Raw genomic sequence first — 13,671 nt, 5'->3', positions numbered from 1 at the left:
CTTGGAGGAAGTTCCAGGTTATTTTCAAATGTTTTGAAGCTTGTATACGTGTCGTTGGGTTAACCCTTAGTATACGAAGTGAGGTCACTCAGGAACCACAATACTATTTTTCAATTGTTGAAAATGCACTGCTTGGTATTTTTCTATGTGTCTTATTATCAGTTTCGGCGAATAAAAACAGATTAAACAGAAAATCGGTTAAAATGATTTTTGGAAAAAAAAAAAATTAAAAATCTCCGTGAAGGTTTGTATGATTTGCGTAGTTTGTGTTTCCGTATGTCTGTTCTCTACTTTTTGCCTTCTTCGGTAGCCGATGAATTGATACGATGATTGTATCGGAATAATAACACTATGTGAACGATGTTTGTGCCTAAATAAATGAGAGCGATTTGTATATTTTCATTATTCTTAGTATATGCACGTTGGTAATTGCTATAGCTTATTTTCTAGAGAGGAAATTACAGATAAATAAATATAGTATTTTCATTAGGGTGAATAAAAAAAGGGAAATAAAAAATAATACAAAACGAAGTAAGACGACGTTTCACCTTGATATGCTAAGGATTAAGAGGGGATTCTCATTTGAAGGGATCAAAAAATCGTTTTTTTTATCGTATTTTCTCAAAGTATAACATTTAGAAAATGTGTTTAGTGATGCACCTTTAGAAACGCTAAGTGTGACAAAACTTTGAACGCGTTTTCCTAGAACTGTGTTTTGCAAACTGGCTGCCATGATTTCTCAATAATGAATTAACAAACCTCTCCCAAATTTCGCATACGTGTAAAATAGATATCCCTTTATCGTCTGTACTAGAATTATGTCAATGTCTGCAAAAGTTTTTTTTTTTATCGACCGAGGGAGTTAAAACTTTCATGATGAAAACGATGTTTCTGGTTTATACGGCTGCCATTTTGTCAAGATCCATTTTTCTTTGCTTTATTTTAGTAGCAACGATAACAACACTCATATGGATTAAGTGTACCTTTAATTTTTCTGTTTCAAATGAATACAATAACGAGAATCACGGCAGCCATTCAGAATGGCACATTGAGTGAAAAATTTGTGATCACTTAAATAATAATTAAGATAATTACATAAAAATTACACCGTGTTTTCCTGAAACATGACCAAACGTGTGTGAAAAATTTCAAGTTCCTGGCTTTATAACTAATAATTTTTTATCCTAAAAATCGCTTCGAAACGCCCCCTTAAATGTATCGTTAAATCTATAGTACGAGCCGAATATATTAGCCGGTCATGGTCATTCTCCCTCCATCGTTTCCCCCCACCGTGAGCCCTGCCGTAGGAGACCTGTGCACGAAGTGGGGTTCGACAGGTCAACGTCACAGGCACACGGGCGTATCTGTTTTTGTAACGCGATCTTTGGCTTACTTCTAGCGGAAATATACTTTCTTCGTCTTATTAGGGTACACCTCTTTCTTTTGTCTTTCCTCCGCCCCCCCTTTTTTTTATCAGTATGCTGTCTCTATCTTATGTTTTACGAGGGTACGTCAGGCGTAGTTTAACACTTTCGCTGCCACGAGCGCAACGTATGCGGTCCGGAATGCGGTATCTTGTGTGCCAGCGTCGACAGTGCGTGTCGGTCGGTCACATCAAAAGTCGATGCTGCTGCTGTGCGATAGGCTGCTACTTATACCAAGAATCCTTCGTTGAACGTAGAGCCGGCGTAAGTGTGTGTGTGTGCATGCCTGGTTGAGATTACGAATCGGTGGCACGCGGCATGCCCTTTTCTGACTACGAGAGACAGCGAAAGTCTTAAAGACGGAACAGAAAGATTTTATAGGGTGACTGTTAACTGCCGAACGGTAAAAATGGAACCGAAAAGCGATGGAGGAGAAATGGCCTTGACCGGCCAATACATTCGACCCGTACTATAGTTGGAAACTTCTTTCGATTAGTTCACGAGGATATTGTCGCGTATTGACGTTGTTGCTGTAAATATAAAAAGACGAGATCCGTTAAAAATTGGGCTTATATCGCTTTAAAAATAAAAGACTCGTATGAAGGCCTGCACCTGCAACTTTTCAGTTGTACTAATAGGTTTTTCCTTGTTTCTGTTGCAGCCTGAGCGAATGTTACTTCGCTGGGAAGGGTGCGGCCCTAGTTCTACCACCCAATGAAAGGGCCAGACCCTCGAGAAGGGTTTCTGCGGCAGGATGCGACATCCAACAGCACTTGCAATCTATGTTTTATCTACTGAGACCGGAAGAAACACTGAAAATGGTAGGTTACGAAATTTAAATAAATATTTTCTTTTAAAAAATACGACATCTTCGTGTGTTCTTATTTTAATCGTCTAACTTACAAGGCAACATTTTGCACAGAATGTAAGTAAAAACTCCGATGTATTCGTATTTTGTACTTCAGCCAGGAGTAGATACATGTGCACAAATTTGTACGAAAATGGATTAACATCTTGCATGAAGAATTAACTAAAAATTAGGAGTTTTCAATGCATTATTTAAACAAATGGATTTTTCTAAAATTTTCTAAAATTATGTCGGTGAATTCGTCGTTGAGAAACACACAATATCTACATTTAAACCATTCCCCTATCTCTAATAGTTTACGAGATCGTAACACCCCAACTTTGAGGGCTGTTTTCACCCCCTCAGCATGAATGATGACCGATAAAAAAAAATACGTGTCGAATATTTTTTTCGAGAGCTACATCATACGTAAATGTCATCAAAATCGGTGAGTGACACTTGGGGATATTCCTTTGTTAGAAGATAAAAGCAAATGGTTGAACTATTGAATACCTTTCGTTCATTATTCCTATGCTTAAAAGGTTGTGTTAAATAACAGTGACTAACAATACATTTATGGATCTATTCGGTAGTCAAGAAATAATTCGTATTTATTGCGTTTTACGTGTGTCTAGTCAGATTTTGAAACATTCTTTACGCCAATTAATCACGAATTATAATTATCTTCGATATCGTTGTATTCAAAGATGTTTCTTTCAAAGTGTTTTGTAACGAAGTTTGGTTTTACAATTGAACATTGATCTGAATCGAAAATTTCACAATGGATACTTTTTCTTCGTGTGTGTTTTACTTCTCGTGCATAGCATCATGCTACAATTTTTCTTTCAGATAGTGCAACAAAGTTATGTTACCAAAGAAAGAGATTAGAAAAATATATATAATTATTAGGTCATAAGTTCGGGCCTAAAGTGAAAAATATTTTAATGAAAATGCAAGGAAATTCTATAGCGACGACATAATGGTCTTATAAAAAAAAAGAAAATAGGGAAAAGTTGTGGAATGAGAAGATGCTTACGTTTCTTTTTTTCTTTTTGTTTAAATTTGAAGGTTCGCGGAAGTATAGATCAAAATTGTAAAATTCCACACGAACTTAGAGGATTACCTAATAAACGACCTTCTATCAGTTAGAATCGTGTTTTAACTACTCGGAAGTGTTTTGAACTTAAATAAACACATTATCTATATATATGTAGGTCGTGGAATTTTCCACATTCTTCGATCTAATAGTTGCCTGTAGATCATGAAAACCAATAATCGAACAAAGTGGCTAACGTATGTCGACGAATAAAATGATATATTTTTAATACGGTTGAACAATTTTAATAATAGACACTCTACATTATCAGCGGACAAATGAAAATAAAAATACACTCCTTTATGCATTGATTATCTGCATAGAATCAATCGGAGTGGTGTCCGTGACATTTGACGCGGACTAAAGTTCAAGGATAGAATCTATTTTATCGAAAACGTGCGTCGCAATCGATACCTCGAACTGCCTGCCAGTTCCGGGATTTTGAAATTGGCGACAGAGTTTTGATTAGCTGTTTTGGCGTGCAGTTTCAGCGGTATTTATTGTGAGCAGATGTAAGATATTTTCACGATTGACGTTTATTTCCTGTCTCGCGATGAAATGACATAAACTCGTCGCTGTTACGCGATCATTTTCATATTGTGTCTCCGAATTGTTTCTTTTTTTTTTTTTCCATCTTAACTGCATTTGTTCGAGGGAATATTTTCTTTAGTTGTGATTTATTTTTTATACAGAGTGGACCACGTAGAATAGGCCGTCTAATTATAACGGTGACGGAAAAATCTTTGTACGTAATTTACATGGTTTCCAGGGGTGAATAAGGTGGAAGGAAAATTTGTTTATAGATGCAATTTTTTCTGTTTTCTTTTTTTTTCAAGATCACCTATATTTCTCTAACACGAATATATTAGTGCCGAAAGCGAAAAATATTTTGATGAAAATGCAAGGGAATACTATAGCGACGACATAATAGTCACACCAAAAAAAAAAAAAAGTTGCGAAATGAGAAGGCGCTTACGTCTTTTCAAATGAAATTTAAAGGAGATATTGATCTGAATTAAAAACTTTGACACGAACTTGTGGGATGACCTAATACATACTTTTCTACTGTACGTTGTAGCAGACATTGGTATGCATTTAAGCATACACAATAATAGGATCTTAAAATGATCTTGGATTCTAAAATTTGAAATCAAACGTGAAGCTTGATCTCATTTTGTGCCATTTCTTTTGTGCCATGTTGCATATTTAAACGCGTGTCAATGGATAATGCAGGAAGAATAAATCGCGGTAATTGGAGGATATGTTAAAAGGTGCAATGCTGTGCGAATCGTGCGTTATTGTAAATGGTAAACAAACTTTTTGCTGGTCAGAGAAATTGACGACGTGGTTTCGTCTAAAATTACAGTACTTTGTTATATTTCGGTCACGTTGCCAGAGCAGAAAGTCCGCGGAGCCTGTGTAAACAACGGGCAGGTATCCGTTATGTGACGTCAGGTAGTAGTAACGAGAGCAAACTGGTGATCGATGATTGCGAAATCTCTTTCTAACTGTGTAGCTTTCTATCGATGGAATGAAAAGTGGTCACTGTTGTTTCGGGAAAACGTGTCTGCTTGAATAAGTACGTTTCGAAAGAGGCATCGTTGACAACTGAAAGGAGTGTGGAAAATGAATTGTTGAAAGCAAAGTTTCGTTATTTATCAAGTTCGTTTTTAAATAAAGAGTGCAATTTTCTTCCATTTAAGTTTATTTTCTTTCGTCCCTTAAACAATAAGTAATTTATATGTATTTATAAATTGATAAAAATAAGGATTTATGCACACTGTACGAAACTACAAAGACTAATGTTTAGAGGCCAAGTTATAAATTTATAACAGATACATAAATTAACGATGATTTGATATACAATGTATTTACAATGTAAGTACATTAAGTAGGATTTGTAGGTGTAAAATTATGCATTCGTACTATCTTATCTACTATCGTACTATACTATGTTGACGAGTTTGATCTACACCTATCTACAGCAATTTAGCAGTCAATAGAAACGAACTTTCAAACATATTTTCTTTATGTGTCAAGTCAGAGCACGAGGGAAGTCTGGGTCATTGATATGAAACTGGTTGCATGAAAGTGATTTCACAGTAACGGTTTTTAGGCAGTTATACGACCGCGTGAAAAAGGCGGGATATTAAGCAGAACATCGTTCTAAATTACTGCGTTCATGTTGACTAGGTGCGGTAGTTCTACCACATACGGTGCACTCAACTTCACCGACTATAGCATATAAAACCGTGCGGGGAATTTACCGTCGCTATTGCTAGCTGACAACTCTGTATTATATTAGTGGGTTCGCACTGGCGGTTATTTCGCTGCATCAGTTGCTTCAACACTGGAACAACCGGAGTTGAACTTTTCCCTTCTGGTATACTCTATAAAAACAACTTGGACATTAGACTGATTAATAGGAAATAAATTGGCGTATATAGTTATTTCTTTATTTCAACAAAAGTGTCACCATACACTTGGACACTTAATCATTTCTGCAATTTAAAGTGAGAAATTTGAAATTCGCCATTTTTACGGGTTTGGTTGTTATAGTGTTAACCCTTTAACACTAGGTTTACGGTCATTTCTTACATACCTATCTCTACCGACACGCGTCAAATTGACGAAACCGCATATTTTGGGACCGCATATATTTTACGTTTAAACGAGAACGGTGGAATATCACACGAGAAATTTAAGCTGTGAAAATAATGTTCGTGTACAAGTTGTCTAGTATAAAGGGACACGTTATGTGCTCTAAATGGTTTTTCTGTAGGTGTAACAGCGGGGGAGATATCGAAGTCAAATTAATTTTTTTCAAATTTCAAATTAATCAAATGTGACACACTTACGAATTTCTATTCGAATTAGTTGGCAAATTGCGGAATATAAACTTAACTTTTTTATATGTTTATGTTGAATATTACTTTAAATGTACAACATTTATCGGAATAAAGTTATTCATTTACAAGTCACAATTATTTCTTTTATAATTTCCTCGCTGTATATTTCATGACTCTCATTTTATTTGATTACTGTTACACTATTACATTATCAATTCTTGCTTCTCCCGTTGAAATATAAGACTGCAATCAACCATAACTTTTCTTCTCACGAACGGAGAAAAATCGGGTTATTCAGGGTCAAATCGTCTTTCACATTTGACAAGAGCGTTAAAGAGAACATGTCACAACGTCTGCACAATACCGTCTATACGGTGGAAAAAGAAAGATAAAAGGGCAGCAGCCGCACGATTGTCGCGCAAGAGAACAACCGCTTGGATATCACTAGTGTGAAAACAGCCTAAGTCTTTTGAAACCTCAAACACGTCTCGAGTCGTTTGTCGAGCGGAAGCGCTCGTTTCTCATCGGCCGCGACCTCAATGCGTCGCGTTCGCTGGCGACCCGCGCATGTGGGTCGCCTTTAGCCCACTTCGCGATAGTTCCAGCGACACCGGCGACTTGGACCGATCCCACGTGGAAAATTCCAGGTCGCCATGCGCGTGTTGCGTGCTGGATGCGACGGTGACAGTAGTTTCGGAATTAGAGCGTTAGCTCTTAGTCGCGTAGAACTGAAGCGTTTGTAACTTGCGAATTGGCTGCTGTAATTAACACCTTGACGAAGGCAACAGTACTTGTGGGCGTGGTATTACGTGCTTACAAAGGAAATTCTTCAATTCGAATGTTTTCGACAACTACTGCGACGAAGTTTTCTCTTTCTTTGAGCATTCGGGATGAATCATCGTCGTACTCAAAAGTATAGTGCCAGAGCTTACCCCTTGTCTCGTAAGAACGAATCAGACTCGTGGTACGGATGCTGATAAAGGTGTGACAGAAACAGTTATATCGGTAATAAAGATTAACCCCTTGCCCTGCAACGAGTCACACTCGTGCTGTAGATTATGGTTAGGTTAGGTTAGGTAGTCAAGATGTGACAAAAGGAGAAATTGTATTTCTAATCAATTGCACTTCAGCCCTGACTTCAGGCTTCAATTTATATCTGACGGTTGTAAAACATAAATTGCGTAGAATATTTTCACTTGTTTTTAATTAACGCTCTATTGAAGCAATGAACAGTCGAGGCTAACACACGCAGTGATCAAGAAATCGTAAGGCAAAGGGTTAATTTCAATTCTACATTTAGTTTTCAGCTTTAGTTTTTAGCTTTTATTCCTTCACGCAGTGTTAAAATAATAAACAGCTTACGTTTACACGCATAGTCAGTAAAAAAAATCGTAAGCCAAGGGGTTCATGTGATTTCCGTTTTCCGGATTTTAAAATGCAGGGGAGTGCTGAGATTCTCAAATTAGGTTTTGCATTCTTCAGGCAAATGGCGCACAAAGAAGAGTCAATTTCTATGATTTTATGGATAATGTTGCGTCGCAATTGTATATGTTAGGAAGTCTGAAACTGGCGGACTATCATTGTAAAATTCGTTAGTCACATTTCACCATCAGACCGAAATCACGTCAGCACTCCATAAACCCCCTTGGACAGAACCACCGCCTCGACAACGATAAACATGCATTGTCTCTCCCAAGGATCGAACGCGCGGGTTAGCAGCCACGACACCGGGTAAAATGGCTTTACAATAGCTTTACCTCGAGACTCGAACCGAAGGGGACCTTCCAGGCCGTAAAAAATGTATCGATTTTGCGACATCCGTACTTTTTAACAATTTCCTTCTCTCGGAAAGCACCGTACCGGACACACCCCTAACTTCACACACACTTTAATAGAAAAGCGAAACACCCAGCGACTGACCAGTCACAAGAAACCCATCTTAATAAAAGCACAAATGCAGACACTAACAAACGCGATAGAACATGGGAAGAACACTACGTAACACAGCAGTATTGTGTCACATCACGAAAGAATTGTAACATCGCGAGCAAACGCGAACTTACTACTTTTCAACCAGGCTTGCGTGATTAATTTCACACAAGCCAGCGTCTTGATAGATCGTCGCGAACAAGTGGTCACCCTAGTTCTCAACTGTTCTATTAACGAATAGTTTCTTTTAACGAATAACTGCTTGTTGCAGTATTTAACAAAAGTATACATTGCATTTAGAATATCAAACAAAATAACTTTCTCTTTCCCAATTATGTACATCTTTAAAGTAAAAGTGATTTTTCATTTCATACATTCACTATGTATTAACTTCCTTTGTTCTGTCAGAATTTTATATGCACATTTAAACTTGCATCTGTAAGGATCAGGTCTTAGTGGTGAAAGGGGTAAAAATACTTGGTCCTGGTATCGACCAAAATGGTTTAGACAGCTTATATCCCTTCGCTGTGTGTTCGCTGTTAAAATACACGTAGAAAATGTTTTTCTACCGACTGTCGCTATCTTAACCCTCGGAAGGCGAATGGTTTTAGACGGACGCGGGAGACGAATGCAGGGTCATTTTGACCCATAGCAAAATTTCTATTGTACACGGGTTTCGAGAAGGAATTGTGTATAATTGTGTATACTTTCAACTATATATATTTTATATTTTTCTTGTTTATTTAGATTTGATACGTAAAATACCACTGACTTTATCGCTGTTGAGTCAGAATGACCCTGCATTCGTCGTACGAGGGTTAAAAGGCACAATTTTCATACATTTTCCATGGGGGCTACTAACAAAAAGTCCACTATCAGCCATCTCTCCCTCACTCACTACGCGGCATTGTCTTTCATTCTAACGGCAAATCTCTCTTTCTTACTCCTGCTACACGACACATTCTTACACATCTTTCATGACACGTCTTTTCTTCTCCTGGACTGTCCTTGCTTTGTATAAGTTTCCCTTCGCATCTACATATTTATTTCCTTTCTCTCGTTTCTTACGGGTTTTTCCATGTGGAGGGATCTTTCATTCTTTTTCCTGCCTTCTTATTGCCAATCTGTGGTACATAGTCGAATCTTGTGTCAATTTGTCCGCGATCATAAAGCAATTAGCCAGACAGTGACTGCGATCCATGCGTTCAGTCCTTAGGTTCGAACACACGTGAAACTTGGTTCACGCTATAATATGATTCTGACCTACCAAAAGATTTACCTGTGATAATACGAATCACATTAGAGTCTGCTTACTGATCAGATTTTTATACCTACATGTACACAGTTCCGTTTAACCTTTAGAGGGCCGGGATTTTTCCATTGAAAAGTTGAATTTTTTTCATGTGAAATTCGTACATGTAAACAACCTACATGTTCTGTAAAGTTTCCAACTTTGTTTACGGCCACTACTGTGGCCAGGCCGGTCTTCTAAATGTTAAAGGGCTGTAACTTGGGTAATTTTTCGAATTTCAATAAAATGAATGCAGCAAGAATTTTTGGTCTTTTCAAACCGACAAACGAGAATACTCTTTAAGAACTGGGGTGACGAAGTGCAAGCGGAGTTTACGAAATTCTCCAAACGAATTGCGGCGGTGATAGAGAGAAAAAGGATGTACCAAATCAGCTATTCGACTGGAGCTTAAAATAATTAGCAATTTAATTTTCAAAGGAACCCGTAGAGTGTCGGAAATAATCTTAGTCACATACTGGGCATATGAAAAATAATCGAAGTTCTAAAAGAAGTGACTTTAAGCCAATTTATATCGAAGAATCGTTACTACGAAATTAGTTCAAGAATTCCTAGTACTTCAGGTGTAATTGGAGATTATAGGTGAACGAATGGTGAAAAACGAAGAAGCATGTTTCAAGTGCAAAAGCACGAGTACCACATCGTCCCTGACACAGGTCTACTTCAGCAGGGATGCAAACGGGCCTGTAGAAAAATAAGCTTCGACGGACCTCGACCCAGTTCAAACTTGTTATATACGTTGGCAACGAGGAGCAGGAAGGGCGATTTCTCTTCAGCCCGTCCCTTGTCTTTCGACAAATAACATCTGGTAGTTGTATTATCGCCGCTGGAAGATGCTGCGGTAGAATAAAATACCAACCGATTCAATTATTTCTCACCTGGTGATATCAGAATTCAGATACACTGCTCGCCAAAAAATCGCAACACCTTGAAAATCAAATCGCACAAATCTGAAATTTACATATATTGTTTACAGCATTGACAGGGAAAGATGATTAAAATTTTGTTAAAAATGGTCATTTTTGAGAAACACACGTGATTTCCAGATTTGTTGCAATTATTTTCGGGCGAGCAGTGTAAAATTTGAATTTTGTGTGAAAACGCGGCGAATTAATTTTGCACACCTGATAAGATCGTTCTGTTTCCTCTGGCGATTCTGACACCCTGTAGGTACGTCCGGCCCAGTTATCGATGTACGCGAACGCGGCGAAGAGGGGCGCGATCGGCGGGAGTGAAATATGGTATTATTAATCTGGACAGGACACGCGTTCGCTTGCGTGTGCGCACACGTTAAAGATGTCGAGATTCCTCCGCGAGCCGGTCGACGAGAAACTAGTCCCTACAAGGACAACGAGGTAAGGGGGACGTATGATTCTCTACAGGTCGTTTCGTCGACTGCTTTTCAGCAGGGCCCGTTACTTTTTACGCTCATACTTAAACGCACGCATGCAACTTGCCCTCGAGCCGAGCCTTTTATGCGGAAAGTGTCAGTGACCCGACCGACCATTAACCCGTTCGCTTGCCCACTTCCGGTGCTTTGTGCGCCGCTTTCGGCTTTCGTTTATTCGCGGGAATCGGGATCTTCGATGGTGCGCGTGCGCGCGACTCTGATCATCTTTTTTATTTGATTGGAAAGGGATTATCGGTTCGACCTTCTTTCTTACGTTGCTCTCGTTAGCTCTGCGAAGTTTTGAAAGCAACGTAATCGAATGGACAGTATTTGAGTGAAATTGAGAATTAGTGAACCGCGACAACAGGTAGGTCAGTTTTGTGAAATGAAATTTCGAGCGAGATTCTATTGGTTTTTACACGTGGAATTGAAATAGTAAGAGATTTCGTAAGATTTTTTATTATTTCTTCAGAAAATTCCGATTGCCTAATGGCGAGAGGTATTTGGAAAGGTTTTATTTATAGAATTTAGCGTTTTCACTGAAACACGAGTTAGCAATAATTTCATTAAATGGTAATACAGTGTGATTATTGCAGTCGAATATATGCGATCACACAGAAAGTGTATGTATTTCATATTATTATGAATTGGTCGTGTAATAATATAACAGTACGTTGTCTCGATTGAACGGAACCAATTGTCCATTAATTGAATGCAGATGAATGGTGGTGAGATTGCTTGGAGCTATCTGGTTAACGGCGAATGTTGCCATTAATGATTTCATTGTGGTAGAACGACAGGCACTCGTAATGCAGAATGTTTGTCTCGTCTAATACGTGATCCAATTTTTATTCTATTTTATTTTTCTACTTTTGTAATCATATCCTGAGACTAAACCTGGAAATCTAATTTTTAAATTAGTCGTATATAATTTACGTTTCTTACGTATTTATATGCATTCAAGGAGTTGGAAATTTTAGTTACGCATATCGGGTTACTATGAATAAATTGTTTATTCATGAAACATTAAGTCTGAATGTATAATTGAATGTAAAGTTTGATGCACTTGTTCACTATTGTTATTTTACTGGAACAGAAACGCAGAAAAATTTATAGTCAATGTTAGACCGGTATCAATAGAAATTTCATGTTTAACTTTAATTTTGGGAGGAAAAATATTCTTCGCAACGTATTCGTCCTTTGGTACCATTCAAATTGCATCTAAAATATTTTTTGTATCACGACAATTGAAGGAGGCATTATAAATGACTTCGTTTAAATGGGACACACTATATATTAAGCTGTGCTGCGTTACATATGCCCGAAACGTTTGCTATTTTAAACATTTAGCTACAAAATTTTACCAAATTCTGCATTTTAAGTTGTGCTCAATAATCCGCGAATTTCTTCCACGAATTTATACCAGAATTACTTCCAAATAATCAGAAATTCAGCCTTTTTCGGCGTTCGAAATTCCAGCAAATTTCTCCCAGCCTCTGTCACATGCCATTCAATTCCATTTAACTCTATCATAGCGTGTAGCTGATACAGTAGCAAGGAACAAGTTTGGCCGGATTTAAAACATGCTTCTGCGGCCATAGATCTCTCCTGTTCAGTGGACGGAACTATCGCGATAAATTATCTTCGCCCACGCGATGTTGTTTTTCCGGGGTTTCGTAAGGTCAGCGTTACCGATAAAACTATAACCGTGTCGATATACCAGTCGATCGTATCAGTTTGAGACGAACGTTGCACAAATTTCGTAGGTTATGTCATTCTGTACAGTGACACGCCGATTAATTTTATTCGATACGTATTACAGGGCTGTTAGACGACTCTTGCGTTTCTTGCAATGTCGGAAGCGTCTGTGAAGAGGAAAATTTCTGACGCGTAGAAAGTTTCATAGATATCTGTGTAACTGTGCTTCGTCAACGTGGAGCTTTTTGATAAATACGCGATAATAGCCTTCCAGAGCTGTTTAATAAATTACTGTCGATCGAACCCCGCTTGTCTCAAATAGAAGAACGTAATTATTTGCTAGAAATTGATCGCTCGTGTTAAGCTGGACATGCCGTGATTCGCGAATAGTGATTTAGTAACGAAAGAATTTTCATTGGAAAGCTATTCTTTAGAGAAATTCGTTTATGTTTGATGTTTCAAGAGAAATGGGTTTCAAACCTTTTAGAATAATTTCTCATAGGGCGAGGCTAATTTTCATAGCGTGTTTAGCTAAAATATTTTATGTTTGTATACGTTAATTTAACGATGGTTAGGAATTTCTGCGGAAATTTTGCACTTTTCGTGAAAAAATTTGTAACATTTTCCGTTCGAACCGACGAAACAGTTTTTCGACGTATGAATTAATTAGTTGACAGACCTTGGTACATTCGTATCTTCCACAAATTAAGGGTACGTCCGGATTCAGGCTGGCATGCTAAACAATGATGGGTACCGTTAGCCACCATCGACGCAGAGAACGTTTTCATCAACAGCCACCCTTCAAAGGCGCTCTCGAAATCGTCGCAATTATTTTTCAAGCGAATTAAGATATTCATCATGTCTCAAGGGCAGAGCTCGCAGCTCCGTCAGAAGAGCAGTTTTGTAAACCATTGTAACGCGAATTCAAAATATTAGATCAACCCATAAGTTTCCAAGGAAATACTATTGCGACGACATAATGGTATTACCACAAAAAAAAAGTAGAAAAAATTTAAAGGTATGGAAATATTGAGCTAAATTATAAAATTCCACACGAACTTATAGGATGACCTAATAGAAGAGAAGGAACTTCGTATTATTATAGCATCAGGATCAAAATTGCCTAGTA

General features: G+C 37.9%; 1 protein-coding gene across 2 annotated transcripts in view; it reads left to right on the top strand.

Annotated features, from left to right (window-relative positions):
• LOC108573054 (protein phosphatase Slingshot) overlaps positions 1–13,671 on the top strand; it is a 192,697-nt gene that overhangs the window by 52,153 nt on the left and 126,873 nt on the right. For both annotated transcript variants that reach the window (XM_017935414.1, XM_017935415.1), the window contains one exon: positions 2,086–2,245. In XM_017935414.1, the coding sequence (XP_017790903.1) occupies positions 2,086–2,245 (160 nt within the window). The remainder of the gene's footprint in view (positions 1–2,085; positions 2,246–13,671) is intronic.

This window comes from Habropoda laboriosa, unplaced genomic scaffold (genome assembly GCF_001263275.1).
Source record: "Habropoda laboriosa isolate 0110345459 unplaced genomic scaffold, ASM126327v1 scaffold89, whole genome shotgun sequence".
Lineage (NCBI taxonomy): Eukaryota > Metazoa > Arthropoda > Insecta > Hymenoptera > Apidae > Habropoda > Habropoda laboriosa.
Note: the sequence above shows the minus strand (reverse complement) of the source record. Positions and strands in the feature narration are given on the sequence as shown.